Source organism: Coenobita brevimanus, chromosome 22 (genome assembly GCF_032717465.1).
Source record: "Coenobita brevimanus isolate Jiangsu-jjx chromosome 22, ASM3271746v2, whole genome shotgun sequence".
In the NCBI taxonomy this organism is placed as follows: Eukaryota; Metazoa; Arthropoda; class Malacostraca; order Decapoda; family Coenobitidae; genus Coenobita; species Coenobita brevimanus.
The window spans coordinates 43,196,632-43,209,949 of record NC_136975.1 but is presented as its reverse complement, the minus strand read 5'-3'; the positions used below and the strand labels follow the sequence as shown (position 1 = coordinate 43,209,949).

At 41.4% G+C, this 13,318-nt stretch overlaps 1 protein-coding gene across 1 annotated transcript in view; it reads left to right on the top strand.

Annotated features, from left to right (window-relative positions):
• The window catches only part of LOC145392487 (uncharacterized), an 80,204-nt gene that overhangs the window by 23,367 nt on the left and 43,519 nt on the right, over positions 1-13,318 (top strand). Inside the window, exons 4-5 of the mRNA XM_080266881.1 lie at positions 6,114-6,290; positions 6,878-7,142. Of these exons, the coding sequence (XP_080123007.1) occupies positions 6,114-6,290; positions 6,878-7,142 (442 nt within the window). The remainder of the gene's footprint in view (positions 1-6,113; positions 6,291-6,877; positions 7,143-13,318) is intronic.

Here is a 13,318-nt window from a genome sequence, read left to right as displayed (position 1 = left end):
AGGTGTATGGTACGTAGGAGGACTACTGGGCCTTGAAAGCAGGCTGTGAAGCCTATTGGGGCGGGCCCCCCCCCCCACAAGAACAAAAAAAAAAAAAAAAAAAAAAAAAAAACTGTGCCAGGTGTTTTTCTTGGGTGGCATGTATAAATTTTCCACCATGGTGGGGACACTCTCCATCCACTCGCTCGATGTAGTGCTGTTTTGGGTGTCAGCCCTTTCCTTTCTTCCTTCATTCCTTCCTTCCTCTTCTGTCTTTCTTTCCTTCATTCTTTCCTCTTCCTTCTGCCTATGGGTGACCTTACACTCCCTCTTCTGTCTTTCTTTCCTTCACTTTTTCCTCATCCTCTGCCTGTTGGTGACTGTATACTCAGTGACCAGGCAAATTGTTTCCTGTGCACCAGGAAAATATTTACTAAGGTGGGTGGTAACCATAGAACCAAATTATAGCATGTGGTGGATTAGTGGGTAATTAAGGCGCTCCAATCGGATTGAGTCTGTGTAGGTTTATATCCAAGGGATGGTTGGGGTTTATTTATCAAATATTGCCACTCGGGGATGAGTGAGGCTGGTCACACTCATCTTAAATGTCAGGACCAACTTGCCTAGCCCCAGTCTCCTATACTCCTTATGGGATGGCATAGGGTTGGATGATGGATGGATGGATGGATTTTCCCTTCAGTGGTGTTGATCTCCTGCAGTTAATTCTACTTGTGTGGGTATATCAAGTTCTATCTCTTTGGAGGGTTATCTTCGTTAATATTATAACCTCTCCTTTTTCAGATTTTTGTCTCCTCTCCATATATTGTATTCATCAGAACTTAGGGAGTCGGCAGACATCCTTCGAGTTAATTTTGTTTCAGTTTGGTAAATAATCTGAGGTTCCTTTTCTTTGGTGTAGCCATTTATCTCTTAATTTGGATAACTACCATTCCATCTACAGTTTGAGTACATTAACTTGTGTTGTTTACTTTTTTGACATAGGTTGTGTCTACTACCTTCCTTATTTTTAATTCCTGCTTTTATGTGCCATTTTCTTACTTGTAACCATACTACTTTGTAAAAGAAGATGACTTCTTTCGTCCTGTGATCTTTCCTCATTTGTTTTTGGTTCTTCCATCATTTATTTTAGTAATCCCCATTCCTTCTGAGTTAGCCATCTACTTATCCATACATCTTCGTATTCCTCTGATTCCTTGAGGTCGTTAACATTTTTTAATACCACATCTACAGTGTTGACACTTTGGAAGGTTACTTTCAGGGGTCTTGACTTGTTTTTCTCATATTTCCCTAGCCTTTTATATTCCTCTATGTCATGCACACAGATGTCCTTTGATACTTCTTTTAGTATATTCATTATATTTACCATCACCTTTTTGTCTGTAGAGACTCTGTTTCTTATTTTCTTCTTCATCTTTACTCGTGATTACTATAGATTTGTTGATCTCAGCTGATTCCTTTGTCAGCTTTGGCCTGTTTTTTATGATCTCTTTCACTTCCTTTCATAGGGTTTTTTGTTTGACCTTGTTTTTTAACTTATTTCACTATTACAACCTCAGCATATGTACTTTGTACTGCGTCTGTGCAAGTTCTCATCATTTCATTGGCCTGAGTTATCTTTTCTTCATTATCTCTGATTTGTTCTATCAGACCGCATGCCTGCTTAATTTTATCTGTATCATTTTTGAACTCCGCCAAAAATTGCTCATGGCTGACCATTGTACTCCCCATTTCACTTGTTTTCTTTCTTGTGAGTTTACCTCAACTGACAGCTCATCTCTTGTTGTCTTTTCTGTTTATTTCCTTTACTAATACTTAATTTTTTTTCTTTTGTAGGTGTAGTTTCTTTCTGATTGCCTCTGTTTCCAGTTGTAAAGTTTCATCCAGTTTATTGACTTTCTCCACAAGTTTATGTCAACCAGTTCTCCATATTCTTCATTCTGTTTTCTACCTACATCCCTTCTCATGCGTACTACAGTTACTTCTGGAAAGTATGCCATCTTACAGAAAGATAATTTCTACTTACAATCTGGATCTCCCTGCTGCCTGTCTTGGTGTGGTATGACAACACCCTGATGCTTGCCTTGCCTTAGCGAATTCCTTGGAGCACTGATTTTTTTATGTTTACATTCTTTGGACTACATTTTTTTGCTTATACTTGCTCTACAATATTAAATCATCATTTAATTTATCTGAGTACCGACCTTGACTCATTATGAATACAGTACTCTTAGGTATAACCAGTAGCAGAACATGGCAAGTGCATGTCCATTCTTAGTGCCACTGTGTGTATTTACCTATTTGTATTTACCTATTTGTAGTATACAGGAATTGAGCAATGCTCGTGTTGTCCTGTCTCCATATCCACATTTATCAAGTCTACCTTTACACACATGAATGTTTTTCTCATGCACCACCTCTTTGTCTAAGTCGTTCCAAATATTTAAGTATTTACCTAATATACCTAATTGTGATATACACGGAATGTACTATGCTCGTGGGTTTCCGTCGCTGTTTCTCAATAAGTCGAATTTAACTTTAAACTCGTTTAAGTTTTTAGACTGGACAATCTCTTTGTCCAGGCTATTCCATAAGTCTATACTTCTGTAAGGAAAGCTATATTTCTTGATATCCTTCAAGCAGCTTGACTTTTTCAATTTCATTCCATGTTCTCTTGTTGCTCTCTTATCCCATACAAACAGATCTTCTTTGTCAATTTTATCTACTCCCACCATGGTCCTGAACACCGCAATCATGTCTCCCCTCTTTCTCCTTTCCTCTAATGAAGGCAAATCCAGTTTTTCCAGCCTCTCTCTGTATGACAGGTCTGTCAGACTGGGGACCATCTTGGTTGCTGTTCTTTGTATTCTGTCAATCTTGTTTATATCTTTCTTTTTGTGTGGGGACCACACTACCGCTGCATATTCTAACCTGGGGTGGATCATGGCCACTATCAATTTTTTCATCATTTCCTCATCCATATAATGAAATGCCACTCTTATGTTAGTCAAGAGTTTATAAGTCTCTCGAACTATCTTGTTAATGTGCTTTTCTGGTGACAAACTATCTTGGACCAGCACTCCCAAAACTTTCTCTTTTCTCTCCTTTTTGTGATTAATTCATTACCCAAAAAATAATTCAGTGATGGTCTCCTGGTACTTTTACCCATTTCCAATATTTTACATTTCTTTACATTAAATTTCATTTCCCACGTCCGGCTCCAATTGTGTATCCTATCCAAATCCTCCTGCAGTATTTTACAATCCTCCTCAACCTCTATCTTCCTCAAGATCTTTACATCATCAGCAAACAGACTTGCATAACTGTTCACTCCATCTACCATATCATTTACGTAAATCAGGAACATTACTGTGTGTGTGTGTGTGTGTGTGTCTCTCTCTCTCTCTCTCTTTCTCTCTCTCTCTCTCTCTCTCTCTCTCTCTCTCTCTCTTTCTCTCTCTCTCTGGTGATCTGTATATTTATGATTTTACAGTATATCCATCCATCCATCCACCCATCATCCAATCCTACATTACCTCATGAGGAGCATAGGAGCCCTGGGCTAGGCAAGTTGGTCCTGACATTTAAGATGAGAGTGACCAGCCTCACTCATCCCTGCATGGCATTATGTGAGCATTAAACCCCAACCACCCTTGGATATTAACCTTCACCGGCTCAATCCAATTGGAGTGCCGTAGTTACCCACTTATCCGCCAAGCACCAAAATTTGGTTATATGGTTACCAGCCAGCGTAGTGAATGGTTTCCTGGTGTGCAGGAGACCATTTGGCATGTCACTCAGTGTAGAGTCACCCAGAGGCAGAAGGAAGAGGAAAGAATGAAGAAAAGAAAGACAGAAGAGGGAGTGTAAAGTCACCTGTAGGGAGAAGGACAAGGAAGGAATGAAGGAAAAAAAAACAGAAGAGGATGGAAGGAAAGAAGGATGGAGGAGAGGAAAGGGCAGACACCCGAGAGCAGCATCACATCGAGTGCACGTACCACAAATTTTACAAAATATACTTAATTATATACATGGTAATTTAAACATAGTTTATGCAAGGAAATAGCAAATTATGTATGAAACAAAGAACTAGTCTAAGCACATGTTCAATATTGCCATGATCATGGGCAATGCACTTGTGCAAATATTCATCTTGGCAGCCTAATGTGAGTTTGAATGTTTGGGGACTACCAGTGTCAGTTGCTGCCATGCTTCAGTATTTCCATATTGAAGTGAAGTTTTCAGTCACCCTGTATGTGGTTATCTTATGATTCACAATTTTTTGTATTATTTATTATTATACTATCAATACTTTGCGAATTTATAGTTTGATCCAGTTGTAATGGTGGCTCAATCAGTAGAGAGGTGGCCTGCAGTCCTAACAGACCCTGGTTCAAATACGCTCTAGGGCAGGGAACAGTATATAGATTTGAATTTCATAAAAAGTAGACTTTACTGATCCATCAGAAGACCCGCCTACTTATCACAAAAACACCCCCGCTAATACCAGTACACCAGTCCTGAGACAGCCCTAGCATGTATTCAGTATGGATGGTGGGTGTTAATGCCAAAGTGGTGACATGTGGAGGTGTAGGAGTACTGCTGGGCCTTGGGGATATGCCCTGAAGCATTTGCCCAGAGTTGGATACATTATTTAAAATATATATATATATATATATATATATATATATATTGAAAAGATTAGGAGAAATACACTGAGGTGGTTTGGACATGTGGAGAGAATCGAGAATGAAAGACTGAATAAGAGGGTGTATGTAGGTGAGGTAGAGGGAGGGAGAGGGAGGGGTAGACCGAGGATGAGGTGGAGGGATGGAGTTGAGAGGTATATGAGGGAGGGGGGGTGAGTTGGGGGGAGGGGAGTCAAATGGTGGGTGACAGAGTGACTTGGAGGCGTTTTGTCTGCGGCCACTCTTTGCGGGATTAGGGCGTCGGGCTATAGATAGATAGATAGACAGTCCTTACATTTGCAACCTTTAGGTGATGTGTTTGTGCTTTAGTCTTAGTAAAATCAAGAAAAATTGTCTGCTAAATTTAGATGGCTTCATTTACTGAATTTGCCAGTTTCTCCAAAAATGCTGCACCATCACTGTGGAAAATACATAATACTTTGTGGCATGTTCCTCAGAATACAGGTACAGTGGACTTGCTGTTTACACATTTATCATTTGCACTAGTCACCTTTTATACAATAATACAATAATTTCTGTGTGCTGCATGTTGACAGTTTACACAAGATTATCATAGTTTATGTGATTTTTGAGGGCTTGGAGGCCTAGCCTCAACTTTTGAGGTGTAGGGGCACCCCTCACCTTTAGCTCATTAGCCTTGGATCCCCCCACCCCCCACCCAACACAACTTAGTCATCTCTGTTCCTGTCTCATGGTGAGCTTAAATTCCACTGTTATTATCATAATTCCTGTATACTCAGTACTAAAATGCTTAATGATGATCAGCGAGTGAGTGTAATCGTTTGGTAGTGGTACAGATTTCAGTAAGGGCTACTATGGAGAAAAAAGTCACTTTCTCTCATTCCCCTTTGCCATATTACTATAATGAGTCTTATGGTATGGTACCATTTACATGGCCTGTCTACCCTCTAGTTAACTGCATGAACAGCGAGTCCACTGAGTACAGAAAGTTATTTTATTTATTTGTTTGTTTTTTTATTCAAGTTCAGAGTAATAGGATCATTGCCTGTTACATTCAGTTTTATTATTAAGTCCAGAATAGTATATAGGTAATTACTTAGTACAATTTAGTTAGTACACATGTGGCTGATATGGAAGTTCCTTCAATTAATTTTGCTAGTTTTATGTATAAAAAAAAATTTTCAGGATGGTAACACGTTCACACAAATAATGAGGACCTAATCTTTTTTTGATAATGATTAGTTTAATATTATATTTCATTCTTGCTACTTCAGTATGCTTTTGTAATATGTAGGGAAGAATTCATGTGCAGTATTGAAGGAGATAATGCAGGCAGTATCTAAATCTCTTAGTTCAAGGGAACCCTCCTAAGAGTAATTAAAGCATCTCTTGGTGCACGACTTTAACAAAAAGTGCATCATTATGTAATGATGTCTGTGTCTTCAGGAGATAGCAGGAGGAGGAGGAAGTGGAGCAGGCAGTGGGGGAACCATGCTGGGGCAGGGCCGACTTCGGGAAGTGTGGGGACGATGGGAGGCTATGCGGAAACAGCACGACCAGTGGACTTGCTTCCTATGCTGCCATGTTCGCACTGGCACCATCATCATTGGAATTTGGTACATGGTATGTCATGCAACCATATAGATGGGTATTTTAGTTGAAAAGATAACATAATATGTTCGTACTGTACATCATTGGAATTTGGCAGATAACATGGCTTGCAACCTTGTGAAAAGTAAATAAATTAAGAAAATGGTACATCCTTCAGTAGTATTGCAAAATGATAAATCCCTCAGTAATATTGCTCTAAGATAAGGGTCTATCTGATCCTTGCTTAAAATATCCCCTCAGACCTACTTCTTATGAAAATATAGGGTAAAGATACTGGAGATGAAGTTTAGAAGCATAGTTATCTAATTCCCTGATTACCATTCAGTCAGAACTTCAACCACTCATTATTTTATCCACCATAGAGCTCAGTTATAAAGATATAAAATTGAATTATGATTATCTGCTGGTTCTTGTGTCTTTAAGATTGACAGTTTTTGCTGAAACTATACCATTTACCAAAAAGTGAGGCAATGGTGGATGGTTGTACAGAAATTGAATATAAAATAATGTACACTGGCAGTTGCATTAATGAATATTCTGGGTAGAGTACAGCATTTATCTCTTTGTGCAGCTTACCGATTGTTTTGATCTTTCCACAGCTACTACATCTGATGGCTTTGTCTTTTATTGCCGTGTTGGTGGTTCACCCAGAGATCCTCAGGCAGCCTGGTAGTCCACTGGGTGGTTTGGCAGCAGGTGGAGAGCGATTGGACATAAAGGCCCATGATGTCCAGGCCACCAACTGTGCTGAAATGCCATGTATTCTTGCCAAACAGGGTGATGAGAACACAAACAGTGACACCAAGGTCAATGGTGACCTCCCTCTCTCCCTGGGCAGCATCTTCTCTCAGCCTCTAAATTCTGGTACATTTTAGTATTGCTTTTTTCGTGATTATTTATGTATTTATTTGGTGGTAGATGGGGGTGCCCATCATCCACTCACTCCGTGTACAGTAGTGCTGCTTTATGGTCTCTACACTGAGTGACATGCCAAGTGGTTTCCTGTATACCAGGAAACCATTTACTATGCTGGATAGTAACCATATAACTAAATTACAGGGCCTGGTGATTTAGTGGGTAATTAAGATGTTCCAGTCAGATTTAGCCTGTGCAGGTTTACATTGAAGGGGTGGTTGGGGTTTATTGCTCACATGATGACACTCAGGGAAAAGTGAGGCTGGTCACTCTCATCATAAATGTCAGGACCGACTTGCCTAGCCCTGGGCTCGTACACTCCTTTTGGGGCAACACAGGATTGGATAATGAATGAATGAATTATATATTTGCAGTATGGCACAGTCCATTTGCTTAATACATGAGCATTTGTTCGGTAGCAAATCTCGCTCTCTAGAAATTTTGCACTTAACAAATAACACACCTTATGGGGAAAATTCTAACTGGTGGGGTGGCTGCCTCAAAAGTTACCCCTTTAGTCTGTAGTCTGTCATTTGTCTGTGTATTATGGGATATTAAACACATGTACACAGTAAGTATAACCCACAAAATAGCCCCTTACCATTGCCCCTAATTGCCGGGTGTCGGTCGGAACTGTTAAGAAATTGGTGGCCAGGCGGCACCTGGTGTTGGACCACAGTTTGAAGTGGTCGTCACTTTATCTCATCACCAAAAGCTAGGGAGGGACTCTCACCAGCCGAGCGAACCATACCTCAGTCGTCTCTGTGACTCTGCCAGGTGTAAGACGGTGTTTTCTTAACCCTTCTCATCCGATTCCGTTCCTGCCTCACGTGGACTTTTGCCTCATCCACCCCTGCCAAGCCTTTCCAAGGATACTAGGAAGGGACTCAGTGATAGTGCCATAGGGTGTGCCTTTGACACCACTGTGTCTGGTTTATCTAGTAATGGAGAAGGTATCACGTTGAGAGCAAAGCCATAGTTGGGGCCGTGGGCAGATGCACGAACACGTCATGTCCTCACGACAAAAATTAGTCCTCTTCATCATGTCATTACTCATCAACACAACTATCTAAAGGCCTGGGGATACTTTCATTTTGCAAGAAGAGGAGTTGTTGAGTAATATGGTCTTTAATTCATTTCCCTAACTGTTCTAGTTTTTGAGATATGAAGGTTAGAAGTTAGCCTATTTTGTGGAATTTTTCCATACTGAGGTGATGCACAAACATATTTTAGCCCAGTGTCCTGGGGGTAAAATCTATGCAGGAAAGGGTCAGTTGACTTGAAGAGATGGAGCTCTGAAGCAGGGCAAGGCAGTTACAGTGTCCCAGCCCCAGCATCGTCCACACTGCCCAACTCCAGCATACCACCACCACCACCAACCCATTCTATATCAGCCATGAACCCCTCAAAGTCCAAGGCAGACACAACAGATGCACCATTGTCGTCATCCTCGGCTGATGTTGAGGGTACCGGATCTTCTTTGCGTTGTGATGGAGTAAAGAAGATGGTGATCAGAGTCTGATGCCTTCGGTTCACTTCCTTAGCATGCCTGTTTTGGTAATAATGGAGGCTGTATGCGGCTGGTGGACAAGTCCGACATGATGATTGGAGAGATCGACTGCCTCAGGAAGAACACTAGGTGGTACAGGAAAGTTTTTCTGCATCTCATAGACAAGACGATGCTGAACGCCTTCATCCTGTACAAGATGAAGGTAAAGCCACCCAAATCCTTCTCCCTGAGGTTGTTCGCCAGGACTTGTGTTCAGCAGCTGCTTGAGAGATATGGTAGGGTGACAGCAGCAGCTCCAAGTCGCCATGCAGTAAGACTTCCCGACAGACTTGAGCAGAGGATGTACATGGATTGGCACAGACTGGTGCAAATGCCTGCCACAACCAAGAGGAAGGCTGCGATCCGCAGGTGCCAGGTGTGTGCACATACCACCCGACGCACACCTGAGCACAAACACACCTCTTGGCAGTGTGCTGAGTGCCAGGTTCCCCTCTGCATTACCTGCTTCTTTGATTACCACAACCTGAAGCAGTTCTAAAAGTGCTAGTGGAAAATGTAAAAAATGTGTAAATAGCAAGTGAAAGCAATGGATGTAAAAATGATGGAACAGTGTAATATAGTTTTATAAGTTACTGCAAGTGACAGTGCATTACATAGTGTAAGTAAAATAAAAGTGTAAATATTGAAAATACAATAGAAAATAAACAGAAATGTAAATAATTAGTAATATAAGAATATGAGTGCAAATACTTGAAGTTATGATAGTGAAGGTGAAACCATGGCTCTCTACGTATTTTACTGAAAGAGAAATTGAATGCCTACAGTGACAATAAACTGCTGTTACTGAAGGAAACTTATGGATAAAGACTGAAGATATATATAAAGTGTTAAATAGTAATAGGAATATAAAGTGGGGGTGTTTTTATGAATAATAAATGACAATACCAGCGGCAAACGAGCGCAAGTGGGAAGGTCATACGCGCTCGTAATTTTCATTGCTTTCACAGTTTTTTTTTTGGAGAATGGATTCCAAACTATTTGAAAATCATAGAATAGTGTTTCTAGTGATAATATCAGGCTGTGATAACCATATTACTGGTTGTTGGTCAGGGTAAAGTGGAGACTTTGTTACCCAACTTCAGAGGTCTCCACAAGTCCTACGGTACTCGAAGAAGGCTCAACAAACATCCCAGGAGAAAGCTGAAGGTATGTACCATATGCGTATGTAATTTTAATATTCTAGGACTAATAACTGAGTTTAGGCAAATATTTTTAGAAAGTCTGTCGGAGCGTGAATATCCTAGCGGGACTTGCAAGTCGAGCCAAAACAACCCCGCGGTTTAGGGGTTAATGTGACAGTGTTCAGATTGACTCTATCAGATATGTTTATGTGAAGCAACAGAACATGGTGAAAGCTTTTGGTGTATCAGATAGTGCCAGGATTCCGGGGGCTTGAATGATGAGTGAATGGAAATGTGGCCCATTGGAGTGGGCAAAATTGGGCTGTCTGGACATTGCCACTCCACACCCTGCCCAAGGGTGGGAAAGGAGGTCCAAATGATGATGATGATGATTTTTATTATTATTATATTATTACCCAGGAAACTATGTACCATGCTGGGTGGTAACCATATAACTGGAGTTTTTGGCCAGGTTAAGTGTCCCACAGATTCCCCTATCTAAAATCAATTAATCTAGGCAGACGTTTCAGAGAGCCTCGGAGGGCCCAATACCTCCCCAGGGCCCCAACCAAATGGGCAGATTCGCATGGCCATGTGGAATGTGAGAGGTGTGAATGAGAAGAGCAAGAGGATGGAAGTGATGAATGTGTTCAAGGATGCGAGATATGCCGTGATGACCCTGTATGAAACATAGATGAAAGGATTTGAAGGGCAGGAGTGGGAGGGTGTGAAATGTGTACGATCAGGCATGAATGGGTGTGGAGGATGCTTGGAAGGAGTTGCTTTGTTGATGAATGATATGTGGCAGAATGGAATGAGAGATTACAAATGTGTCAGCTCGAGGTGTATGTCAAGTTCAAGTGTGAGGTGTAAGTGGGAGTGATTGTTGCATATGCACCGTGTAATGACAGGAGTGAGAGAAGGACAGGTTTTGGAATGAACAGGATGAAGCAGTGGGAGAAATGCCCAGGAGCTATTAAGTGATTGTAATGGGCAATATGAATGGAAAAGTGGGCTCTGGTCTTGAGCGTGACATAATGGGTTGTAATGGCGTTTAGTAGAAAATGATAATAGGAGTGTTGGGAAAGGAGGTTGTGCATTTTAATCTCATATTTCAAATACAAAGATGCATATAAATATACATGGTATAGAGTGAACGGGGATCGTGTTGAAAGGAGTCTGATTGATTATGTGTCCATGGAGAGGTCGATGCTGGGAATGGTTTCTGATACGAGGACCGTGAGAAGATGATGTGGAGGTCTGTCATATCACATGATTGTGGTATGCAAGATCAAGCTGAGAGGAGTGAGGTGGACTAGGAGAGAGAGGAGCAGTCAGGGAGAAAGACTGAAAGTCGAGAAGCTGAGCATCAAAGAAATGACAGGTAAATTCTGGACCAAAGTAGGGGAGGAGTTAGAATCAGTGAATTGGAATGAAATATATCTGGACAGCCTGTGGAATGCATATAGGGATTGCTTAGTTAGGAATGCTAAAGTGGTGTGTGGTGTGGCAAGAGTAACAACTAAAAAGAGAGGTACTGCATGGTGGGATGAAGAGGTTAAGAGAGCAGTGGAGGAAAAGAGGAAGAAGTGGCTAGATTGGTTACAGAACAGGGATTCAGTTGAAATAAGAACTGAATATATTGAAAGCAAGAAGCATGTAAAGAGACTAGTGAAGAGGAAAAAGGAGGAGGCAAATGATGATCTAGGAAGAAAAATGAATGCAAACTACTCTGAAAATAGAAAGTTATTCTGGAAAGAGGTGTGGAATGTAGAAGTGACAAGTGAAAGAAATGTGAAAGTGTGAAGGATGTCAAGTAGCAGATTGTTATCGCATGGGGATGAAGTAAAGACCAGATGGAAAGAATATTTTGAAAGCCTGATGAATGGGAATAGAGAGAGCAGAGTGGCTGTGAAAATGATTGGTTTTGGGGGTGTGCATAGAAGGAATGCAGTGCCAGGAAACGTGACACTTGCCAGGTGAAGAACGCTGTGAAGCGGCTGAAAAGTAGGAAAGCAGCTGGGGTTGATGAGGTGTATGTATAGATGATTAAGGGTAGTGGAGAGAGCAGAATGAAGTGCTTGTTGGAGATGTGTAGGAAGGCATGGATGAGTGAAACTGTGCCAGCAAAGCGGAAAAAGGCTGTGATTGTACCCCTGTATGAAAATAAAGGTGAGTGAAGTGAGTGCAAGAAGTATCATGGCATACGTTTATTGCATGTGGTAGGGAAGGTATATAGAAGAATTATTGTAGAAAAAGTAAGAGAGATATCAGAAGTCCTAGTGAGTGATGAACAAGGTGACTTATAGGAGTGGCAGAGGATGTGTGGATCAAATATTTGCAGCAAGACAGAGAGTGGAGAAGGCTTGTGAGAAGGACTATAAGGTGTTTGTGGCATTAATGGATCTGGTGGGTAGGTGTGGGCACTCACTGTCCTCTCACTCGAGGTAGTGCTGCTTTGAGTGTCTGCTCTTTCCTCTCTTCTTTCCTTCCTCTTCTGTCTTTCTTTGTTTTGTTCTTTCCTCTTCCTTCAGCCCTGGGATGACTTTACACTCCCACTTCTGTGTTTCATTCCTTCACTCTTTCCTCTTCCTTCTGTCTATGGGTGACTTTACACTGAGTGACAAGCCAAAAGGTTTCCTGTACACCAGGAAACCATTTTCTTCATTGGGTGGTAACCATATAACCAAATTATGTTGCCTGGTGGTTTAGTGGGTAATTAAGATGCTCCAGCCAGACTGAGCCTGTGTTGGTTTATATCCAAGGGGTGGTTGGGGTCTATTTCTCACATAATGTCACTCAAGGATGAGTGAGACTGGCCACTTTCATCTTAAATGTCAGGACCAACTTGCCTAGCCCTGGGCTCCTATGGTTCTCTTGGGGCGACAGTGGGTTAGATGATGAGTTGTATGTCTCCACGTATTTCATTGGTGGAGACTGTTGTTTTCTCTGGTATTATTATTATTCCTGCCTCAGAGCCTTGCAACGATTCCAGCAAACGCGGAGACTGCACAGGGACTCTGAAGGGCTCAGGTTATGTGTCCTGGCATGGGTCATTGCTGATAGAAAAAACAAAAATCCAAATCCTTTATGCTAGTGGAAGGGCATGTCAAAAAGAATTTTATCAGTATTAAGTTGTGAATGAGATCAGTTGGTTGTGTCTACTGGAGATTTCAATACAACCTGTACAGGGAATCTGAATGGCCCAGGTATAGATCTTTTCCACATGATGTCATGAGTCATGTGACTTTTGTTTACGGCGCCATATAGTTGGATGTCTAGAGAGAGAGTATTGTAGAATCCACAATGATATTCCACTGTTGTGCCATCAGCTGTAAGGCAAGGTAGAAAACTGGAAGTTGGGTACACTTCTACCGGTTTCTAGCCAATGAGGAAAGGCGACAGAACTGAATAGCTGCCATGAAGAGGGAGAA